General features: G+C 37.1%; 1 protein-coding gene across 2 annotated transcripts in view; it reads right to left on the bottom strand.

Annotated features, from left to right (window-relative positions):
• LOC131038529 (protein SPIRRIG) overlaps positions 1-25194 on the bottom strand; it is a 91351-nt gene that overhangs the window by 6751 nt on the left and 59406 nt on the right. Inside the window, exons 10-19 of one of the 2 annotated variants that reach the window (XM_057970983.2) lie at positions 24134-24248; positions 18827-19980; positions 17859-18597; positions 17676-17778; positions 16430-17550; positions 14531-16181; positions 13644-13876; positions 10787-13553; positions 9775-10083; positions 9363-9669 (exon numbers count right to left, since the gene is read on the bottom strand). In XM_057970983.2, the coding sequence (XP_057826966.2) occupies positions 9363-9669; positions 9775-10083; positions 10787-13553; positions 13644-13876; positions 14531-16181; positions 16430-17550; positions 17676-17778; positions 17859-18597; positions 18827-19980; positions 24134-24248 (8499 nt within the window). Of the gene's footprint in view, positions 1-9362; positions 9670-9774; positions 10084-10786; positions 13877-14530; positions 16182-16429; positions 17551-17675; positions 17779-17858; positions 18598-18826; positions 19981-24133; positions 24249-25194 lie in introns of both variants that reach the window. The other variant, XM_057970982.2, reaches the window with a different exon arrangement.

Genomic DNA, 25194 nt, shown 5'->3' with positions numbered 1-25194 from the left:
TTATTAGTTATGTTTAGCCATCATTATTGTTTGGATTATCACATAAGGTTAGCCATTAGTTGTGAACCATTCACAAACATTACACACTACTGCCACCCCCAGCTGTAGCTGTAAGTTATGCCTCTTGATGTAATAAGATGTGGATAAGCTTTCATGTTTTTTGGGGGCATCATTTTGATAATATCCATACATGATGAAGATTCAATGTTGTTTTTCTATCAATGGGACTCAGTGAGATGTGAAGTCAACAAAACACCCAAAAAGGAAAGAATGTGGTGATCGAGTAATGACTGTACTTGTTTGGAAGAGAACAATAAGGTTCACATATGCATCTAAGCAACGCCCCCAGGAATGGATGATAGGGAAGAATAGTGTGCAAGTGGTACCATCCATATGCCCCCAAGTGTATTTAACAATCAGTGGGTGAAATTGGTTGCAAGGTTCTTAAAATAAGAAGCAGGGCAATACTGCACATGTAACTAATGTTCCTAGCCATTCAGCTACCAGACAAGACTATCATTATCTGCTGAATGGGAAAAGTGACTAACATTTTTTCTCCTCTTCCACAAGAAGTTTTGGCCAAGAAATTATAAATAGATTAGTCTATGTGAGAAAAGAGGAGGAAAGTTTGTATGGAGCTAAACTGAAGAAATTTTGTACAAAACCAATTTCTTCTACCATTTGCATGTTCAGTGAATAGTGTGAATTTGTTCAAATCTCATTTCAATTCTCTTTGCAAATTAATTTGATTTGCTAGTATTTTAATTTTCACCCATTATTTTGTATTATGAATTTCTTAGCTCCGTTTGCTTGTGACTTATCCCAGATAATCCAATACATTTGAGCACTGTTGGTCTCTGACAATTAAAGGAATGGAATTATTTGTTCTCACAGTTTGGACATTCCCAATCTGAACTGCGAATGAAGCCTCTTGGATGACTGCTGAATAATTGGCTAAGCATGAAATTCAAGTTTCAGACTTACCAAAAAGTTCGTGAGTTCCAAACTCATGGAACATTTCACTAACCAAATATGTCTAATGCAAGAGAGCATCCGGGTCCACAAGCAATCCAGCATCAACCAAAACATAAAATTTCGTTTTATTTTCAGTTGGTCATTATGATTTGTACAATCAATAATCGCTAGTGAAAGGGCCTGAAGCATTATTAAAATATAATACCATCTTTTGTACCATAGCGCACAGTTGATGTCAATATAACATAAATTGCAATTCTCATTCAACAATTATGCAAATGAACTAATTGCAAGTTATCATCGTTTTATCACTGTAGAATCAAGCAGGCCACAAAATATAAATGTTATATTTTACAGTTCCAACATATTTCTATATTAAACAAATCATGTTTTTTATTTTATAATTTATTTAAACATTTTACAAAATTATTATCAAACAAATTTATTTCGTAGAGTAAATTCATTTTGATTTTCTGATGTCTTTAGGTAACCCATACCATGATCTTCTTAAAAAAGAGTATTTCAATCCTTTTTGTTGCCCATGAATATCACCTGGTCAACATTAATAATCATTGTTTTTGTTCTCTTCAGAAACTGCCAATGATCCCAGGTTCTTACCAAGTCCTTACAAAAACGACTATAATTTCCAAGAAGGGCCCAATGTTTCCAAGATGTTTCCTGGATGAACCCAGCAAGGTCTGTTGAAATTTTCAGAAAGTATATATATTTAGAACTTAACCTTACTCATAGATCATAATTTATGAAGTAATAGACTCCTTAGGTTAAAGAAAAATTCTGCCAAGATGCCACCTCTACACCTTTCTCCCACAGCTTGGATTTGATCTACGGGTTTTGGCTGATCATGGGGTTGCCAGGAGGTTGCATAATCTTGTTCCAGCTTGTGGGGATGCTGGGAGGCTGCAAAGCTTTGCAACAGGTCGAGCGAATGGTGCTTGGCTGTCCTGTGCTCAAGCGGTGGAGGGTGTGTCTACTGCCCAAGCAGTGTGTGAAGCTCCAAAATGTATTGGCTTCTGGTCCCTTGGCGTTTCAGCCTCACAAATGTGCCAACAACTCTCCTACAGTAATTTTTGGAGAGGAAATTAACAGACATGGCTGAAAACAAGGTTTTTTTGTGGAGAATGGTCTGATGGCCAGATTAGAGGGTATTGGTCATGCCTTTCTGATCTCCATCAATATATCACAAAAACTTGGCGTCGTCTTTTGGATGGTGATCTACAAATATACCGTGTGGGGGTTTTTTGTGGTGGTGTTCGATAATGATCGGGATTGCAATATTGTTCTTTGTGACTATCAATGGAGCTGTGATCAACATTTACTCATTTTGATGCTCTGACATCCATCTTTCAACCCCAACTCTGAATCTTTCAAAACTACTCTGGTCTGGGTAAGACTCTTGGCTCTTCCACTTCAATTTTGGTTTGGGTCTTGCCTTCAGGCTATTGGGCACTCACTAGGAAAAATTTTGGGTGTCGAAATTGATATCTCCAAAACCCTTCTAGCAGATATTTCTCTCAAATCTGCTGATTGGTGTTGGAAACAGATTTTAAATTACAAATGGTTACCATTCCGCTGTTGCAGATGATTAACACTGGCCGTATTGCTGCAACTGCTCCAAATGCAAAACAAATGGCCAGGCCACTTTGTGGAAAGATGTCTCCCCACATCATTACTCAGTGGAAAAAGAAGATTCAATTCATGACAGGGATGACAAAACTCATGCAGGTCAACAAAAATCCAATGAGAATGGAAACAAAAAGATCTCACCATGTTACCCTCAACCCTCTCATGGGGTTGTTGATGGCCCCTCTTGGAGGGAGTGTTATGGCCCCAAAGGAACCAAAACCTAAGAAAAAGCTGATAGCTCAATTAGAGGACTCAAAAAATATGTCTCCTAGGGAGGCAAAAAAAATACCCTAGAGAAAATTGAGGAGGTTATGGATGTCAAGGCAGCCGATGGGAATTGGACAGTAGTGCAAAGGAAAAGGAAAATCGGGGCAACTTTCAATATGCATCTACACTAGCATACTAAATGTGGAGCCAAAACTTAGAACTATTAAGTGTGTTTATGCCAGGGATGAGGCCCCCCAATTGTGGTCTCACCTGGTTCGTTCCAACTTCCAAGCTAAAATATTATAAACTTATGATATGTTAAGCTATGTAGAATTTTGTTACTTTTTTCCTTTGATATTGATTTTGCACATAACATTTATTTTATGGTTATTTTTTCTTTATATTTTTTAAATTGTGCAAACTATATTTTCTCTTCAGCCTCGTTCCTACACTCCCCTTGTCTAGGGGTCTTTTGTTCATTTCTTCCAATAATCGGTTCCTCTGAAATAAATGGCTTCTCAATGCAGCGTATCTTATTCTCAAATGTCTAGGTTAATTTGTTTCTAGGGTTTCTTTCTTCCTCCTTGTTCAACATTAACTATATAGATGGATTACTTGTTGGTCAGCAAGGTCCTCATATACTTCGTTAGGGACAGTAGGTGTCTGGCTATCTCCCCCCATTCACACTTCATATGTTCTTCAGTGAAAGTCTTACTTTCTTCCCGAAAATGACTCTAGTTGATGCTTTGGCTTTTACTTGGTGGGCTTGGACTTTCTGTCAAGAATCCTTTGGATTCTTCAGCAATTCTTCCCAATCGCCTTTGTCATTCTCCTTGTTCTCTTAGTCGAAGGGATCTAATCAACAAACCTTCAATCACTTCATGACCACTTGGAATACGCATCATGTCTTTGTTAAATTGAACGAGCATTTAATTCTCAAGGGCACATCTCCTACTGATGTCACATTCTTCCTCTTTCCAGTGATTACTTTCTTCGTATCGTTGCAGTATTTTTCGCCTTCGTTGCACCTGATCCCTCTCTACTTGAAGGTCTTGAAGGATGATAAAGTGTTGTATGATAAACCTTGGCAATCCATGCAGTAAATGATCAACCTCTTTATTGATGGTAAGATTGTCCAAGATAGCATCCTAAGGGGCCTCTCTCCTAAGAGCTTCCCTCCAAACATGTTCCTTTAACAAGATGTCCCACAACATGACCAGATCCTATGTAAGTTGATCTTCTCATTCCTTGTTGGCTTGTACAAGTTCGTCGACAAGCTGTCCCATGACATCACCATGATTCTTGTTCATGAGTTATACTTTGCTAGATTTCCAATCAGCAACAACGCTAGATATTTACTTAGATATTATACTTGAATGATTTACAGAGTAAACATAAATAACTGAATAACATAACAGAACAATATCAATTACTTGCAATCATTTTCCAAAAATAAGTCTTTATTTTCATTCATTTATCGAATATGCAATGTATACAAGAACTTCATATGTGTGGTATTGACTACAAGTACAAGAAGAAATATATACTCAGGCTGACATTGGTTGAGAATGACAATTGTCGACAACTGCCAAGTAACCACCAACTTTCAGGACTAAATTATATTTTCTCATTTTATTTATTGTCAAACTATAGTGAGGATAATGTAGAACAGGTAGTTACAAATAATGCAGCAAATTACGTTGTTGCAGTTAGACTTCTCATGGATAGGCCCCCCTCCTTGTTCTAGACTCCTTGTGCTACTTGTTGCCTTGACCTTACATTGAAGGATCTTGGCGAATTTACATGGATAAAAACATGTATAGAGTATGCCAAACAATATGTGTAAATATATATAATCATGCTTGGGTACTTAACCTAATGAAAAAAATCACAAATAAGAAAGAGTTGGCTCATCCTAGAATAACCCGTTTTGCAACCAATTTTATCACATTACAATCTTTGCTTCAATCAAAGGCCGCTTTGAGATGCATGTTTGTCAATGGGAAGTGGTCTACATCATCATATGCAAAGACCAATGCAGGGTTTGACATCATTGATTGATCATTGATGAGCATAGTTTTTGGCAACTGGCTAAAAAATTTGTAGAGGTAAATTTTCATTATATTTTTGTTTGTATTTCCATTTCATTTGCTTACTTTTGTTCACACTTATGTTTATGTTCCACAATGATTACAGTTAACAAAACCTTTAGCTCTGCTACATGTTGAAGACGGAGGCCTACATATATAAAGACCATTATATCTATTTATTTAGAGGTTGAGGATAAGTATTGTCCCATATGGGAGATCAATGATTGACGATAGCACCTTCAAAATCACAAGCCTTTACATGCAGCTGCCTACTTCCTTATTCCGATTTCGCTCAGATTTCAAGGCCGATGAGGTCTTGAGTGGGCGCATTGTTGTACAACAAATGGCATCTGATTCTTTGGTTAGAGCAAATATAATCACTAAGATGGAGATCTTCAGGATTGCACAAGGTGACCTCTTTGCACAAGAAATATGCAAGGCAACTCAGACGATATTGCAACCAAGTAAAAATTTATTACAAGCATAATTTCAATTTAAAAATTAAAACTCATCTTTCTTTTGTGTTAATAACTTAATATTTAAAGTGAAACTCAGAGTTACAAAATAGGATTGTTTTATTTCTTCTCATTTCAGATGCATGGTGAGAATAGTTTGGTGTTAAGGTGTCAAATCTTCAAAGGATTGCAGTTCGTGTCTTGAGCCAAGCATGTGATGAATCAAGATGTGAGCACAATTGGAGTATGTTCAATCACATACATTCCAAGAAGCACAATAGGTTGTCTATGCAAAGGTTGAATGATCTTATGTATGTTCATTAAATCTTCACCTCTATGACAAACAAATCTTGGGCATTGACTTATCTCCTATCAATCTAGAGGAGGTTGACAGACAATCAAACTGGATCATTGAGTTTGACGATCATGTCTTCAACAATGAGGACCTTGCATGGGTTGATCAAGAGGATTGAGATGCAAAGGAAGTAGCCATGGCAGAGGAGGAGGATAGAGCACGAGGAGACCCCTTGAATGTTTGTGTTGCTTAAACACAAGCAAATATCATGGCAACATCATCATCTAAGACCTATCTTAGATATCAATGTAGGACTTGTTGTGATGTTGGGACGAGTGATGTAGGCTCTATTGTGACCTTTTCACACATCACCCCATTGCAAATGGGGACCCTCCCTTTTTCCTGCTTTCTAGGGTTTTTGTTAGTCCCTTGTGACCTCTCGCATCAAGTTTGTCAATTTTGAGCGATCTGAGTTTTGAGCATTATGAGTCAGTGTGTACAAGCCATGGTTAGAACAGAGTCTAGACGTCATCATTAGGTCTCGGAAGCCCAAAGGACGAAGATTGCAATTGATTTGAGCTAATTTAGACAAAAAAATTTGCTTTTTGCTTTTTCCTATTTTTTAGGAAGTTTCGTTTTTGGCATTTTGAGCATGATCCTCGAAATGGATATTTTTAGAAAAATTTTCCTATTTTTTAGGGAACCTTGCTTTTTCTATTTTTAGAAAGTGGATCTAGGATTTGCACTGTTCACACTGAGATACACTGAAATTATTGACAAATTCCTCCTAAAATCGAAGTTTTGACCCAAAAAGCTAATCTCCTAAATTTTAGGAATCCCGAGGAATTCAGTGAATGATTGAAGTGCGGTTTTCAAATTTCAAGGCGATCCAGTAAAAATTGCACAAGTTATGGAGATTTCAAGTTTTGATCATGTGGTTCTTGACAATGATGAAGTCCGCCCTTGGTTAAGGTTGTGGTTCCTGAGATCCACCAAATCCGCCTAGGAAAAGGTGAGGTGGGTCATCAACTTGAATAAACCCGCCCTACCATGAAGTTGAAGGTGCAAGCAAATGTTGAAGTCCACCCTAAGTAAAGAGCATCAAACTTGATAAAGTCCGCCTTAGATAAGAGGCTAGGTACCATGGAAGTAAACAAGTCCGCCCTCCAAAGGGTCATACATCAAGCCAAGTCCGCCCTATAGATGATGGGGAAAGAGCATAAGTTTATCCCTAAGGCATATCATTTGGTGCATGAAGCTAACAAAGTCCGCCCTTGGAGAATGTGGTGTGCATGAAAGAGATGAAGTCCGCCCCATGGACATAAGGAATGGTGCACAAGTTTGAAGAACTCCGCCCTCTTTGGTGCATGAAATCAGTTAAGTCCGCCCTCACTAATCACAAGTTGAGATGAAGTCCACCTAAGGTCATGAGCATATGGTTCCTTAGTGTGAAGAAGTCCGCCCTAGCATGACACATGGTGCACAATGATAATGAAGTCTGCCCTACCTTTGATTGAAGAAGAAACAAGTCAAAGAAAGTCCACCCAAGAGAGATACATGCTAAGTTTGAGAAAAAGGAATATTCTTGAATGATGTCAGCAAGACTTGATGATGAAGTTCGAACTGAGACCAAATTGAAAAGTTTTTCAAAGAATAATATTGCAAATTTAGTTTGAATTATGGACTAAAAATGAATTTAGAAACTTACATTCGAAAGACAAGATGAAGTTCAAACTTGCTTAAGAGATGACAAGTCAACTGAGCACCAAAATTGGAAACTTGTGATTCAAATCGAGCTCATTAACTGAATGTCCAAGTTCGATGTATGAAGGACAAATTAGAAACATATTTTAGAAGATCCTCTGTGTTTCTAAATGAAGAATTTGAACTCCAATACAAATGCCTTTCATTCTCTCATTTCATCATATGAAGTTCGAATTTCAAGAACAAGTTGAGAGGCATTTTGAGATAAGTTTTGTGCACGTTGAGAGTATTTTTAAGAGTTTTTCTGCAGATTAAAGTAATTTCAAGAAGGATTTCAAACATAAGTCTGGGATTTTCAACCATTTTTCACAAGATGCACACAGATTTTGGAGGGACCTTAGCTGTTTGGAAGACAAATTCATTAATTTTCTGATTAACATTTGATTTTTCATCCTCCAAGCAGCTTCTTTTCTCATTCTTCTTCTTCCTTCGAAGGTGAAAATTAGTTTTGAAGGCAGGGTATTGGGTCTTGAACCCAAGTTTTTCCTCAAAGTTTAAAGAGAAAGAATAAATTTAGCAGATTTCCCTTTCTTTCTTTCTCATTTTTTGGCTTTAAACAAGTTAGAATAAATTTCAAGGAGTTTGAATGAACTTAAATCTTTCCAAATTCTGATTTTTAAGTTAAAATCAGACTAAAAACTCCTTGAGTTAGATGATTTTCAAGGGATTTTCTTAAAATTTTCAGAATATCAAAGTATTTGAAAATCCAATTTTCAAGGCTAAGTGTTGAGAAGAGAGTAAACTATAAATTACTTAGCCTCCAAACTCTGAAATTGCACCTAGAATGCAGATTATAACTTAAATTTATTTGTTTTCTTGTGCAGATTTGGATGACCTTCGAAGTGGGGACATCACGCAAAATGAAGTTTCTAGTGGACAAAGATTCCCCTCCGGAATCGAAGATGAAGTTTCGTGCCCAGACAAGCTGGTTCGTCTGGGGGGAACCAAGGCGAACCAAGGCGAACCCAGGGCGAACCTGGAAGTCTGGGTGCCCAAATTTATGTATTTTTTTTGCAAAATTGAATGTCCAGCTGATTATGACTATTGTAGCTCCCATAGAAGCCATTTGCACAGTGCACCAGATTGCAGCAACAAATGTCCATGCCAGTTAAACAACTTGTAAAAATGGTAATATTCTGGGACAGCTTGCAAAAGATAGTTGTAAATCTGCTTGAAAGCTTGATTAGTGATAATGGAGATCCAGCTGTCTCAACTGTGACACCAAGTATCCAGCACTTTTGAACAAAGCAAGAAATTTATAACAAGAAAACATTCATGGTAATGTTTGAACTTGACAGGTAGGTTAAGCTCCCTGAGAATTATGACTAATCAGTCAGAAACTCTATAGCCATAGGCTATTTGGGAATTGAAAATTTAAATAACTAATTCAAGGCTGCACATCAATTCCAAAATTCAACCACATAAAATTTAAAATAGCATATCTGGCAAAGCAACTATGATAATGATTTCAAAGACATTTTTAATTTAGTATATAGTATATACACTCAGTGCAAAAGCTATGTGATATTCTAATCTTAATTCATGTTTCTAGGCTATATATATATATATATATTATGAACCCAAACCCCTCTTCAAAATTTTGCCGAACCAGCAAACTGGGTTCTCAAACCCGAACCGGCAACTTAGCTTTTATATTGTTGAGAGCAGTTTTTGTACCTACTTTGCATACCACAAGACTTACCAGTTTAAAGCAAGGGATTCAAAGACAGTTTCACTTGCCAACACAAACGTATACATTGAGCAAATTGCCTGTAAATTTGATTAACTCATCATCCATGAATGTGCCAATCATCCAAAAAGATTTTCAGGTCCTTAGTGGACATTCCCATAAAAACAAACAAAATTGTCAGTTGAAACTTGAAATCAGATATGGAACATCATAATAAAATAAAAAGTAAGAGTTGACGATACCTTCTCCCCTGACTGCTTTACTCCTAAGTCAAGATGGAAGCGGTTCTCCAAAAACTCTGGCATATAAAAGAATTCTGGAATTAGCTCTTTTACATCTGATGTGTTACTTTTCCCTGCAGCACTGAACCATGTATCTTTCACGCTGTTGAAGAGGCGGTCAGCATGGTCAAACTGCCCACCTTGTAGCTTTTGATTTTCAATACTAAATGGTGGTAAGCGAATAAGGTAAAACAGGACAATGCCAGCGCTTGAATAATGTGAACCATAATGAAACTTCGGAACATCTGGATCATCCCAACTCTCATATCTGCAATTCAACATATCTCGATTGATGTTTCTTTTTTATCAAATCCAAAAGAAAGCTTAAAAGGTCAAGCTAAACAAAGTCAAACTAAATGTGAAATTCAACTACCTTTTCTTAAACTCCTCCTCGCCTTCTGCTGTTTGGCAACCAATTGGCTTGTCAAGTTTACGAAAGCTGTTGGGATTTGTCATGTCCAATGTTTCACTTTTGTAATCTGCAAGTACCCATGGAAAAACTGGGTACTGTGTCAGATCATTATACCCCCGTCCTGCAAGTGTATTGAGGTGCATAAGATACTGGAAGTTACTAATTTCTCCATTCTGCCACCTTTTGCAGAAAGATTTTGCCATGATTTTAAAGAGACGACTCCCTTCATTACTATCATGCTTTGATGACCCTGAGATGGTTGTATCTAACCTGCTCATCCAAAAATCTAAAATGTCAGCATCTGTTGAAACTTGATGCCTGGAAATTTTTAAGGTCTAACAATCGAAGATGAGTATTGAAAAAAAGCAACATACCATTATAAATTATACTTGGAATCCTCCTATTAAACTATGAACATGACAGCCACATGAGCAATTACCCAAAAGGGTTCAAAGGAAAAGCTTTCCATCCTTTCAATGAGATCTATTCTTAAATATGCTAATAAAGTCCAAGGTCAAACCACTAGCATGAATAAGATTGCTCTTCCACATCCCTCTAAACTATGGGAAAATAAACAATTAGAAAAATGTGATAAGACCTGTCTTCCTTCCCCTTCTTGCAGTAAAATTATTGCATTCATTCTTTGTTTAATCTTTCTATGATATACCCATGTATGTTGCAAACTCCCAAAATGAGAAATGAAAAACAAAACCCTTTATTCTGCAGCATCCTTTTAAATTCACCTCTTTATCCTATTCTGGTATTTTTTACAATCAATTTATATTCCTTATAGAAGCAACTAAATTTATGATATCTTTCTGCACATTTCTAGGTCAAGCAAGTAAGAAAATGATGGAAAAAGGAAAACTCATATGGTAAATGATCAAACCTTTTAAAATGAACAGGAACAGAGAAAAGAAAACATCCAAACAAGAAGCTAGATGCTAAGATAAAAACGAGTAGCCATACATACATGCTATTACGAGGAAGATTCATTGCCACCAGGTTTTTGAAGACCTCATCTCTTTCCTTTTTGTGGAAAACCAAAAGATCATTGCATCCATCCATACTAAAAAGCTCAATGGCAACAGGCCGTAGTTGATACTCACGCTTTAGAAGCTCATGAACACTTTCCAGCTTCCACATTCGCCAAGAATGAGGCAGGTTACCACTAGCACATGTCTTCTCTTTACCCCAGGCTCCACCATTATATGCCCAAGCTCTTCCTCCAGCCCATGCTTTGGCAGTTATCCCCCAGGAAGCCGGTGCCTTATACTGTAAATCAACACTCCCAACATTACTGCTTTTGACACCTAAAGCTTGATCTATTACTGATAATTCAGCCTCAAATGCTTTCTCACTGATGTGGCCTGAGTCATTGATGTAGAAATTTTCAATAACATACAGACATAGCTCACCAATGAGAAAGATTCCATCATGTTTGTCAAGACCAACAACACGCTCACAATTGTAACGAAACCTTATCTTTTCACAAGGTTCCAAATAAGGTCGAATCAAATACTCTCCATTGTCATGGATATCTCTTTCTGATTTTTCATCTGCAATCAAATCATCAATTTTCTGTGATGAGGACTGCCTGGGAGAACAAGTCTGAGATGCCATATACACTCTGTCTGTCATTTGTAATGACATTGTACTGGATTTACCACCAGCTTCGAGAGCAGAATGTAAACTTGCAGCATTGATGCTGCTGTGTTGATCATCACTCCACTCAATTGGAGCAGAGCTTGCATCTTCATCTTGGAACTCCTCTGCTTCATCATAAAAGCATTCCTCATCCTCTTTACCAGTATAGCTTAGCTGCTTTTGATTGGCACCACCAACGGACAACAGATGGAAAAATGAATCATAATCAGGATCATTAACATCCATACAAAAACCAGTTTTTTCTGCTGAAATTAACTTTTCTTCTTGAAAATCTTCAATAAAATGTCCAATGGTATCAACTTTCAATTTCAACTTCTCAATTTTTTTACGCATACGATAGGGTCCTTCAGTAGGGCAGAGTTGCCACTGGGGTTCTTGATCCACAGAAAACTTCCTCATAGGCCATATTCCACGCTCATGTATAAGCTGCTGAATGTGACCCTGCCATTCACTTTCGGCATGAAGAACCCATCCATATTTGTCTTGGCGCACCACTCTCAATTCTGTTGACATGGCTTCACGAACCAAATCTAAGGCACCTCTGCGCTCACTCATTTGTTCCCAGTGCTTTGTTGGCCTTTCACGCGATCTCTGATTTTTATCCCGTTTCTGAGGAGTCAATATACCCTTTGCTCGCACCCCTGGAAACTTGGTTGCACCAGCTACATATTGCATCCACATTATTGAAGCACACTGCTCCAATACTCTGCAAATACTTTGCTTCGAAGAATGGAGCCACTGGTAAAAGTCTGTTTGATTGCTTCCTAACAACTTATCAAAGCCTCCATGCAAGACATCGAATGATTGTCCCTGGTTAGGTTTGGAGACCAGTAACTCCTCAAAAGCAGCACGACGATTTAACAATAGATACTTGATAAGTTCACTGGCCATGTTCTTTACAGTTTGCCTCTGATCCCATAGTAGTGCAATCAAGTTCACACAAAGACAGCAAATAAGGTCTGTATCAGAATTGCTTGGACAAAATATTAACCTTTTGTGAGCCATTAATAACTGCAATACTGTACATGTATCAATGCCCAAGGAGTCCACAGTCAGACCACCTGTTATAGGTTTTTTAGGTTCAAGATATAAGCTCACATGTGAAAGGATATCATCCTCGCCAATGGTGCTTAAAAATGAAGGTAAAAAGCAATACATTATCATGCGATTTGTATTTTTCAACAGAGCTTGTACATAAACTTCAACTTGTCTACTTCCTCTTGTAAGAGAAAGAAGACTTTTGCCAAGTGGCACTGCTTCCTCTATGCGTCCATCTTTATTGGAAAGCTGTAGCATGGACAATAAAAACTCTAGCACTTTCAGCACCCCCCCTGGTTCTGGAAAAGCACCCATGTATACACGATCCACAATCATCCAGCTGAATCCATCTAAGTTTGAGGACCATCGATTCTTATCAAGTTTTTTCTCAGATTCTTCTTCATCACGTAAAATTAAACGCTCTAAGAAATTCATCATTCTACTCAAGCACAAACCTTGGAAAACTAATACAGAATCAATTCCAACATATGATGGAACATTTCCTAGAAGACTCTCCACAGATAGAGTTGCCTTGACCTGTTCAGTCATAATGTCAGCCAGAATTTCTGCAATAAAATCCAGCACAGCCCCAGCAGCTGCTGAACATGGACCTCCTCCAGAACCAGCACTGTCCATTTGCATCAATAGCTTAGGGCTTATATTGATCAGAATATTAGAAGACGATGCTTCTTGTGCAGTTGACTTTAACTCTTGCAATCCATCAATTTCACTAAATGAAACAGATGGTGTTGTAATTGATGGTGTACCACCTAGAGGTAAGTTGCTTTCACTTTGCAAAGAACTTCCTAGCCAAGAGGTTAGGGCAACCACTGGTGACATAGATGAGGCTTGTCCTATTTTAAAACTTGACTTCTCTGATGAAACAGGTGATCCTGGCACCAAAACTGAGACTGTACTCAAAGAATCTTGACCTGCCGCAACGTTTAGTGGAGCAATAGATTGAATCCCAGTGGACTTTACAGCAGAAAAATCCGTGGAAACTGCAGAAAAATTAGCTGTCTGCTCCAGACTTTCTGTATCAAAAGAATTGGATTCACAATCAACTTCCACTCCAACAAATGGCTTCCCAGACTTCAAAGAAGAAAACTCAATCCCATTCTGACCTTTGTTTTCAGAAAGATAATTCACCATATTAATCGTGTCGTCAATGCTTGCACTCCTTGGCCCTTGAGCTGAGCTTCCAATGCTTATGGATGTTTTTGCTGATTGTTCTTGCTCTTGTGGCACACTAGAATATGTATGTTGTGAGCTATGAGTATCATCCGATTCATTCACATTCTGTTGATCTACTGAAAGAACTGATATCCCTTTAACCAACTGTAAAGCAGTTGCAGCCCTACAAAGAGATAATATATAAGGATTGTATCAACTTTTGAAGAGAATAAAAATTTACTAAAATCAGTTGCCTAAACAGAAATTATGTTGAAATTGATATAGACTCCTATTATGTTGAAATTGAAATAGACACCTCAAAAGATGAGGAAGGAGTATAGCTGGCCCAGAAAATGCATGTCAAAACCATCACTGGAATTTTAAATTTACATATCCAACAAAGAATAGAATTGCTTAATTTCAAAGAAACAGATATACCTTAAATAGATCTATCTAAAAAATCCTGAGACACATAAGTCTTTGAAGTTATCTAGTTAGTTAAGAAATATTTTATTTTACTATAGAACTATTTAGGAATTATTTTATATTATTTAGTTAAGAGTTGTTTTATTTTACTTCAGAACTATTTAACATTTATTTTATATGATGTACATTGCTTACACTATTTTTATTTGAAGAGTTATCCTTATATACTTAAGAATTGTTTTATTTTATTTTATTTACATAAGATTCTTAGAGTTATTTTACAATTATTCTATTTTTCTCTTAGCTTTTAAGTTGTATTTTTTTAACTAAATTTCTTTTTAAAACATAAATTTACACACTCATGACATGAGGCTCCATAATGCAACTGTTAAACACCTCTTAGTGTAATTACCTGGCACAAGAAAAATACAGATTAACATAACTCTCAAGAAACTCCAAATGCCGACATTCTGCAGAAAAAGGGCGACACATCTTGGCAAGATCCACCATAAATCTCAAAATTGAGGTGGCTACTGCAGGAGCTGCAGCCTCACCACTCATCAAGCGTGCTGCATATGTTTTATGCATTAAAGCTTCACCTTGTAGTTCATCTTCAGTGTCTTTCATTCCCTCAACAAGTTCAGCTGCCATAGACATATTAAACTGAGAAAAATCCCCTGTTTGCTGTGCTATAAGATATTGCCTGCTAAGCCTGTCAAAAGTAGCCTTTGCCATAGCAATAACAGAATCAAGAAGATCCAGAAACTTCAATTCACCACAGCTCCCATCGCTTGGAATAAGAGCATGAAAATCAAGCATACGGACTTCTGGCAGCCTTGGATAAACTGGCTTGCCAAAAATGAGGCAAAACAAAATATAATATATTTCTGGAGAATCGTAGAAGCTTGGTAATACACGTGACAGCCCTTGATACCCACTGTTGGAACGGAACTTTGAGGCAAATGTTGGTGAGGACGCTAAGCAAACCCCAAGAAGAGTCATAACCCATCGCATGCTAGTTGGATGCACAGCTTCATCCAAAAGATATGTGATTAACGTGGAAGAAACTATTTTGTGCCATTGCTCAAGTAATTCTTCAGACCTAACCGTCATTTGCAAATCAATAAGCATCTCAAGCAACATATTCCTCACAATTACGTGTTTTCCCATGCTCTCTCGGGCAACTCTCCCATGTGAAATTATTTCTGGGGGATCAAAAGTCATAAACACAAACTTTACCACATATTCTAGTTCAGATGCTAAAAACCCATCTTCCAAAATGATTCCTAGCAAAACTACCAATTTCTCTAACACTGGAACTTCAACATCTCCCCTCTGCAACGTAACTAACAAATGCTGCACAAGATTAACTCGCCGTAATATAGTCAAATTATGATTTCTGTATCTATGCATAGACACTAAGCGCTCCAAAAAATTCAACAGAGAAATTTGAATTGAGACAGGGGCAGTCACCCACAATGTCCAGTCAAGAAGCACATGTTCCATCATGTCGGAATTGGAAAGCACAAAACAATTTAAAGTTTCAACTTGTGACTCAGCATTTTCAAGCTCTGACATGTGACTTAATGAGTCATGATGTTCAAGGAATTCTTCAATATCAGCTTGAGATCCTAAAGGTGAAATTTCATCAGGAAACTTTGCCATTGCTATATTTTCATAGCCAGTCTCAATTATTGGTCCAGCACTTGCAGGCATATTTTGAATTTCTTGGGTTTTCTGTTTTACAGAAAGAGAAGCTTCACAAGAAGCAATTTGGAAAAACAACTCAAGGTTTTGTACATCAAATAATGACATTCTGCGGTGAAGGAAGAGAGCGAGTAAATGGTAACCCCTACATGCTTGCATATCATAAACATTTTGTGGATTCCAGTGCAAAGCACAAACAAGCAATGACAAAGCCATATGCAACATCTCTTTACTTTCTGCTGCCTCAACAAGCGCAAGAATTGCAGCCACGCCACCAACTGCACGGATGCTCTCTCCAATACTGCATGGAGTGCATACATAAACATCACCATGCAAACGAGCAAATCGTGGTATGCCTGGACAACTCAAACAATACAATGAAAACATTAGTAAAACAGAAAATATTATATTACAGAGACTTAAAAACAGCTTATAAGCATACTAACAGGACATGTATTTTTTGATTCCAAAAAGAAGGGAACAAATCCAACAGATTGTTTCACAGCAGTTTTCAAGTAACTACCACAAAACTCCCTTTGGTTTCCATTCCAAAAAAGACAAAATAGATGTAGATATCAAAAGGAGACATCAAAGTGACACGCACCACCCATTGGAGAAGCTGCCGCTGACATAGGATCTACTAAATTCAACAAGGATGGTGTCGCCGATATATGAGAGGCATCTGAATATGTACCGTCAAATGCAAAAATAAGCTTTTTTCCAGAGAGCTGAAATGCAAAATTTCCAAGTTTCTCCACGTCCCAAACAACACCACTGCCCTCTGTCCTATTGTCACCAGATTTATTGGAGCCATCAACACGTTGAGCGTTACCTCCAGCAGAAATTTCAACTTCCAATGCATCAAGGATAGCCAGACTATCACCACCACAGGCCTCATTTGGCACAAACCGAAGCATATCAGTGTCCTGAAAGAGACCCCTGTAGCCTCGACCTAGAACATACATGAAACATATGCCAGAAGGGGAAAGCACTTCTTCAAAGAGATAACAGGAACCAAGTCGCCAAGACAACGAACTAACTTCTGCCGAGGAAAGTGGTGTTCCAACTGTAACATGCAATGATTTTCCTACTGGAGATGCTGAATAACCCAGCTTGCCAGTTTGTCTGAGTCTTCCGTTAACATATAGCTGAGCTACACTGGACTGGAAAAGACCTGCCAAGGCATTAGGCTTACTGTGCACAACTGCAAGATGGTGCCAAACCCCTTCTTCAAGCTGCATGTCTGGAAAAGATAGGCAGCAAGAATTACTTGTAGCAAGAGTCAAAACTCCATCAGCATGCAAACATAGTTCTGCACAAAAATTGTTTTTCTCATCCACAGCACCAACAGAAAAAATGCGAAGAACAGGTCCTTTTGCTAGCTGTCTAGGGGGTATGTGTCCTTTTCTTTTCAAGGAAGACACTTTTAGAGTAGGTTCTTCTTCAGCAACTTCTTTTTTAACAAGATTCTTATATTGAAACCAGCAAATAAAGGAATATCCTGCAGCAGGTGGCCAACTCCGCTCCCCAAGAGAAATTTGCAAGCAAGCATGTCCAGATCTACTCATGTTCATTTCAACAAATGGAGCCAGTGAAGGATTTTCTGATGTCATTCCCTCCGTAAGAATCAGCCTTTCCATCATCTCAATGAATCTTTGGCCAGAAGCCATATGCTTAGTCTGCAGAATGTATCTTCCAAGAGTACGAAGCTCAGCTGGGGACAATCTGTTAGCAAATAAGGGAGGTGGGATAGTTCATTTTGTCTGCAAAAAGCACTAAAAAGGATATGCAGTTTTACTCAAATAAACATTAATTTGGAAAAAGATATAGCAATTGTAACAATTTAGTACCTGTAAGCCCCGAGAACTTCAACAATGCTTAATGCATGTAGAAGTAAAGGAGAAGAGCTGTCAAGAAAAGGCCGTATAATCTCCAATAGAAGCCCCACACAACCTATAAATTGAATTATTAATGAGAATGACAGATCAAGCCAACAGAGAGAATTCCAAGAAAATTGGAAAAGTGTAACTCACCAACAGAAGTAAGATTCTCCTGATTGTAAGAACCAACGCGTGCAAGCTTTTCTACAAAGCTTAGTACTTCCAATTGCAACTTTGGAGAAAATCGCAACAGAGAACGAATCAACACTCCAATAGCACCAGCATTAAATACTCGCACTTTCTCAGTTTTTATCATGCTGCTAGAATTTGATGAAGGAAAAAAAGAAAAAGTCTGTTCATTCTCATCAGAAGCTCTCCTTTCAATAGATTGTGGGATTGACACCTTTTCAGTTGTAGGAGCATTGCTCCATGAAGGTGAAAGTACTATCTCCAGAGAAAGCTCCAACATAAGCTGTACTACATGATTTTCATGATCTGGGCAAAGCAAACCTGATTCACATAGAAGATCATAGAAGGTTTGTGATGAAATTATTGTATGCAATCTCAACCGATTGAATATGTTGTCAACCACTGCGACAGTCACAACATGTAGTAAAGCACTAAAGACTTTCACATGTGATGCTATCAGATATTTATTTGCAGTAGCATCAGAATCCCTTTGAAAACTATGAAGAACTGTGAGCAGAAGAGCGAACCCAGTCGCTTCACAAAAAACCCTGCGTGCTGAATTGTTGGAACCAAGGATTCGCCATAAGGCCCATAAAACATCACACTTTGCATCATCTTCTAGTTTGTATTGAGTTCCAAAGATGCTAGTCACCATACCACTCTTTAACACTTCAATTAGTGAACCTAATTCTTCTGGATGAGCCTGTCAGTCACAACATAAATTTTGTAATATATGCATTATAATAAAATAACTGTGGGTATTAATACACTGATTCTAAAATTTTTGTAAAGATTAATGTTATTTTTCCATTGACTCAACCCCACTCTCACATAATGAGCAGACTTAATTTTTGTTCTGGTTTTTCCCTAAGAAGGGATAAAGAATTTTGTATCATGAACCAAATCTAAAAGATGGAAAATTAATAACAAACCTGGCCAGTGTCCTCCAAGAGCAAGCATGATAGCAAGCGTAGGACACCAGGTCTATGATTGGCAAATATTAATAATGGTAAGATGAGCATGAATCCATTTGATTTCCTGAAAGTTGTTTGATTTCCCTCAGCCTTCTTGATTAAGCTAACAAGACAATCCCATGCAATAGAGATTGTACCCTCATCTTCGAAAACTGTGAGCTTTTCAGACCCTGGCCCTATGATTCTGGGTGCCGAAAGAATTGTCTCAGCATTGTTTACTCTTTCCATGGGACTAGGAATCCTCGTTTGTTCTTCAAAACTAGAGATAAATTTATGTTTCTTGATATCATCTAAGAGAACTTCCAGAACACCCACCTCTCGGAGGACTTTCTTATATTGTTGATCAAATGATAAAAGCTTCACAAAGAAAGAAAGTATACTGTGCTTCAATGGTGTTGGTATGTGCTGCTGCAGCAAGCAACAAAGGGAAAGCAGCTCCTGCTCAGGCACACAATTCACAACGGTTACAGCATACTCCAAGATTTTAAGAATCTTTTCCTGTAATATTTGAGGAAATGCGGCCATGTTTAAAATAAGAAGACGCAATGTCCGTAGTTCTTGACACAATTTATAGTTCTCAAGATGGCTGGCAAAAATCCTTAAAATTCGGTCCAGCACTTCCAACTGCAATCCTATATCATCTGCTTTAAGAAATATATCCTGTAATACCCGCACTGCTTCTAGATCCTTGACTTTACCATTCATCTTTTTCTCCCTTGTTTCTTCACCAGTTCCACATTCAGTGGTAAAAAATGGTCGATTAACATGCCCACCAGCCTTATTTACAGATTTTGAGGCTCTTCCTCCAGATGCTGAAATGCTTTCTTGAGGGCCAGTCTGGGCCAGATTCACAAGAACATCAAGCAATCGGGATAGTGATGGTGGAAGGTTTGGTGATATATCATCCTTCTTAGCAGTTTCTTCATTCTTCATTTTACCATGGACAAGATTAGAACCAAGTGATGATGAATGGTCGGTACTCCCAGGATTGGCTGAACCTGAAACTCCAATCTGATTTCGCCAAGAACTAGAGAGCGCCAATCCAAATTGTTGAAGAAATTTATAGCCATGGGCATTTTGTAAATCATCTCTGAGCCTTATCCCACCAGCTTCTGCAAAGTAGAGAACAAAGACAAAAACAAACGGAGGATTAAAAATTTAAAATATTACCTAGGATTAAAGCAATTCTTCCCGAAAAATGTTATATAGAGGCTACATAAAAAATATTTAAAAAAAAAGTTGTTCCTTTTTAAAAAAAACCCTAATTTCTTAGTATTGCACAAAAGTCTCTGAACTGATCTGCCAACAACAAACTTAATTTCTTAGCATTGCACAAATGTCTCTGACTTGTTATACCACATTCTTTCCTCCTTACATCTCAGACTTTTTCAGCATGATGTCATAGTTTTAAAAAGCCATATAAGGAAAACGAATGGGAAATGAAAGACTATGACAACCCCTTTGCCCTTCAGAGCTCCACCAGACAAGGATGTCATCTATCTCTTTCCTTGTTTGCTATAGCTGCTGAAGCAATGTATTATCTCCTTAGAGATTTTTCTGTTAAGACACCCAGTTGATTGATTATTAGATGATTCAGAGTTGGTTGATTATTCAGTTTGCTGATGTCAATTCCCTCTTTCTTTATTTGGATTAACCCTCAGAAAATGGTTAATGCCTATATACCCCTTTTACCCTTTCTCATTCTCTGGGTGATACATGGTGCTGAATGATTCAAAAAGTTCACAGAAATTTCTCAAAATGGCAAGGACAACTATTATCCCTGGCTGGCAGATCTGATTTCATATCTGCCAAAAAACATTTTCCTCCTTCAGCATATATTATGCATCCATGTGGCTCTTTGGAAACTCCCAGATTTAAAAGCTTCTTAGGTTATTATAAGACTTTTCTGGTCCGACGGGAAAGGCAGTAAAAAAGAGACATTGAAATGCCTGGAAATGGTATTCTCTACCAAGAAATATGAAGCTACAGATCTCAGCTAGATCTGCAAATCCAAGTTTTAGCTATACATAGTAAACAGTTTTTGAATGCGTTGGATAGAGGTGATCCTTAGAAGGTATTGATAAAATACAAGTAAGCAAGTCTATTCCAAAAATTATAAGGAACTGGAAAGGCCTACACCCTCATGATTTATCATTCAGAAAATTTCTTGTTAAACCTGTAGGGTCCACTGTCTTCTCCAAGATATGAAGAGCTTGCAAATCTGTCAAACATCTTTTCAAAGACTCTAAAGTTGTCTCCAGAAACATGGCAGCATTCAGAATTTCAAATTTCTGTCGTGGAATTTGTCATATGGTAATGAACCTCTCTCTTTTAGAGGTTGCTCAGCTAAGGCCTGGTTTTCAAAAGGGAAAAGGCCCAAAGGGGTTTTTAGAGGTTGTTCAAAAATGGGTCCATGTTATCTTGGGATGCCGTTTTTTTGGAATCTTTTATTCCAGATTATCAAAGAACATCATATTTATGTTGTGCAGGGCACTAGATAATTTCCCAAAACAAATTAATCTATCATTCAGCAATGAAATTTGAGACAATATTTAGTGCAAAGATGGACCACCCTTAACAAAATTCTCCACTAGGAATTTGTATGATATGTTGTCTTGTACACAGGAGGTTTTTTTAATACCTCAACCTCAAATAGGGTGTTAAATTTTCTTCTAAATTTTGAGAGTCTAAGTCATAAAATTTATGATCCTCATGGATATAGCCTGAAAAGACTTGTTTTGGATGGCTACTTCTCCTTCGCAAAAGAAACATCTGGTTTCTCTGTGATTTTGCATTCTATATTTAATGTTGAAGAAACTTGTTTTCATTTATTTTTTGATTGGCTATGTTCCTGGTTGGCTGTGTTATTGGGCTATGAAAGAGTCGATTGAGTAGTTTGTTGTTTTGTTAGGTCATATTGGTGGGTTGAGCAAAGAACATTGTAAATCTTGGCTTGTTCTATTAATGGAAGTTCTGTGGTGTATTTGGAGAGATAAAAAGAATGAGTCGTTTCCAGGTATTAGAATGCTGCTTACTGACTTGTCATGAAGTCATCTTCTCCTCCATTTGTTTGCAAGTCACAATACTTGTGAATATCCCAGAAAAAAACATTTTTTTCAAAACTGACAAATAAAGGATTTGTCACTCAATGCAAAAAATATATGAAGCATGCAAAATGGTGGCCAGCTTTTAAAAGACCAAGACAATACCCCAAACACTACCAACTGTGGAATTGATGACCTTTCTATTGTAGGTAGTTGGAACCTAAATGAGAAAGAACAAACTGTTCCAAAAAATGTATTGATGAAACACAGTGTCAATGAACCAGGAAATTTGAAGGAAGAGGTCAATCTTGTTGGCATTGTATTTGGCATTGATGTCAGAAAGCCTTTCAGATTTCAAATGAACCAGATTACAAATGCATGGTTATACCTCGTATTGTTTTGACAGCTTCACTGTCATGTTCTCTTCCTCACAGCAGCACTTTTTTGATGGCTCTCAGACAGATTTATGGCATCCTGTTTTAGACGTGTCAATGATTATTTGACAGATTTAAGGCATCCTATTTCAGATGTGTCAATGATTATTTTTCAATGATTATGCTTCAATGATAACTTTATCATTCTCAGATTTGACGGTATTATGGCAGCATTATATTAGAAGATTGGTTGGCTGTGGTTGAGTTATAACTGTTTCAAACTACTTTTAACTTCCTTCTAGTTTTCGAACATCTTATATTTTGCAAATGATATGAAGTTAAATACATATGAAGAAAAGTTCGAACTTGGGATGATTAAAATTTGTTAAAAACAAACAAATAACTGTATCTTTAACCGTACCAAACTGTTTTAACTATCCTTTTCTTATAAAATGCTGGGCCATTCGATGCCTTAAAAAAAGGTTGTGTAATGTGAGAATAAAATATACTGGAATAAGATTTGGTGTTAAAAGAGTAATATGTATCTGTGATATGTAAGGTTGATACATATACTTAATACTTTTGAGAAAAGGGTGAGTGGCGTGAAGAATGGAAGTTTGGTTAGACAGAATGACAATGCTTTAAGGATGCATGTATACAGAACAGATACAGAACAGCTGTAGATGTGGTTTTGGTAATTATTTCATCCACTTCAGGTATAACAGTTATGCAGATTGTTTTTTTAAATTCTGAAATCATTGGAAGAATTAAATACTAATTTGGCATTTCTTCTATGCTTCTAATCTGAAGTTTTAAATCTGTGAATTATCATTTGAATTATAAAGCCTTTAAATTGTTATCAGACAGAAAAGGCTGTTGTGAAGATCAGAATAGGTCACTTTGTCATCAGTTTTTGGCATTTGCTAAGGCTTCTGAAGCATTCTCAGGTTTTCTTGGTGTCTGAACATTGGATAATTGATCAAACTTTGTTTCAGATTGTTATAAACTTGCTGATTCAGAATATTGTTTAAATTTTGTAACTGAATTGCATAGAGTTGGTGCTCTAAGATTGAAGAGTCGGTGCTCTGAAATAAATTGAGTTGGTGCTCTGTAATTGAAGGGTTGGTGCCCTAGAAATATTGTAATCCTTTTAACTGTGAGGCTGGATTAGGGCAGTAGACCCTAGCAGCATTTCTCGCCGTGGTTTTTCCTCTTTGGGTTTCCACATAATACTGATGTTTTTCTGTTGTGTGGAAGTCCTTGGATTCATTCAGTTTTCATTGCATAAGTTTACTTGTTCAGGTGTTTTAAAAGGAAGTAAATTCAATTAAGTTTGATCAACTATTTTAACTACTGATTTACCCTCCCCTCCTCTCAGTAGTTAATCAGTGTTCTACAAATCTATGCCCAAACTGGAACTGCACTCTAGTTTGTCTTGTTTTCATAAGACTGCTGGTATCCCATGGGCTGAACACCTGTGCCTTACACAGAATGATATTAAAGCAAAATCAAATGCTGAAGAAATAGAAAATAATTATCATAGTATATATGTTCAAAAATACATCAAGAAGCTCATAAATCTAGCAGTGTCTCCGTGATCTTCAAACTGATGGCCTATTGGTGGTTTTGATTACCAAACTAGAGTGATATTATTTTTTAGTATTATGCCCAGATCTGAAATCTCTCTTTTCTGGAATCTGGGTGAAGTAGTTTTGGTCTTTCAAGTTAAGGAGTTGGTACTGTGACAGCTTGACCTTTTGGGTCGACATATTGTAACACTTTAGTTAATAATTATGCAATATTAAAAAAAAGAATATAAGAATTTTCCAAAGTGAAGTTATGCCAACCTGGTCTATATGATAGTTCGACACACTCAAGCAACAAGTCTACTATTCCCATTGTATAAGAGGCATCTCCAATATTGATGTCAAAATCCTTCACTGCCATTAGCAGGACTTTTACCTGAGAACAATGAATGAAGCCCATAAGTGGCAATGATAACAACATTTCAAAAAGTTTCTAATAAATAAATTGCATAAAAAATTAAGATGTCCATATCCAACCAAGTCCTCAAAGTCCAATTAAGTACATATTCCCAATTACAACAACCTGCCCAAAGCAAAATATAAACCAAAGCACACCCTTGAATAAGATATATTGCGTACAATGACAAATCATTACAGTTGCATTGAAACTTAGACAAGCTTAAGATTAAAGCAAGGAATAAAATCTGGAACCAAGTTGTTCAATATGAGAACTGAGAAACGTGCTTATAAGCCATTTTGAATAAAGTAGGTCATATTGGATCTATATGTGTAACAAATTTGTCAAATGTTAAATCTTTCGTAGTGCGTAGTAATGAAGAAAAATTTCATGTGCCAGGGGAGAGTTAATAGCACTTAAAGCTAGCCTAGCTGCTTAAATCCATTTACAGATAGGGAAGATTTATAGTTATACCCTTGATTTTGCTAATAAGAAGACACGTCAGCTCACCTATATGGTAAGGAAGCCAATATCACCTTTCAGGTGAATAATTTGTTCTCTGGTATGATATAATATGCACAGTTTACGAAAAAGGGGAAAAGACATCCAAATGCAACTTGAACCCTTAAAGGAACCAAGCTCATACAATAGAAAATCTAACCAGGAAACAAAACAAATTGATAAAAACAATTTGAAACTGGTAATAAAAAATGATATTTTCATCTTTGCCTCTAGATAAGGAAATAACTCCAATAGTAACAAGTTCAGCATGTACTTCAGCATAAAAAATTAGAGTCCATAGAGATCAAATAAATAACGAGTTATAAAACCATTATAAGTTAAAGGCCTGTCATCCACTGAATGATTATTTAACTACTCAATAAAAGAAAAGGATAAACTGAATTAATAAGCATAATTAGTCATC

This window comes from Cryptomeria japonica, chromosome 10, assembly GCF_030272615.1.
Source record: "Cryptomeria japonica chromosome 10, Sugi_1.0, whole genome shotgun sequence".
NCBI classification, from domain to species: domain Eukaryota; kingdom Viridiplantae; phylum Streptophyta; class Pinopsida; order Cupressales; family Cupressaceae; genus Cryptomeria; species Cryptomeria japonica.
Note: the sequence above shows the minus strand (reverse complement) of the source record. Positions and strands in the feature narration are given on the sequence as shown.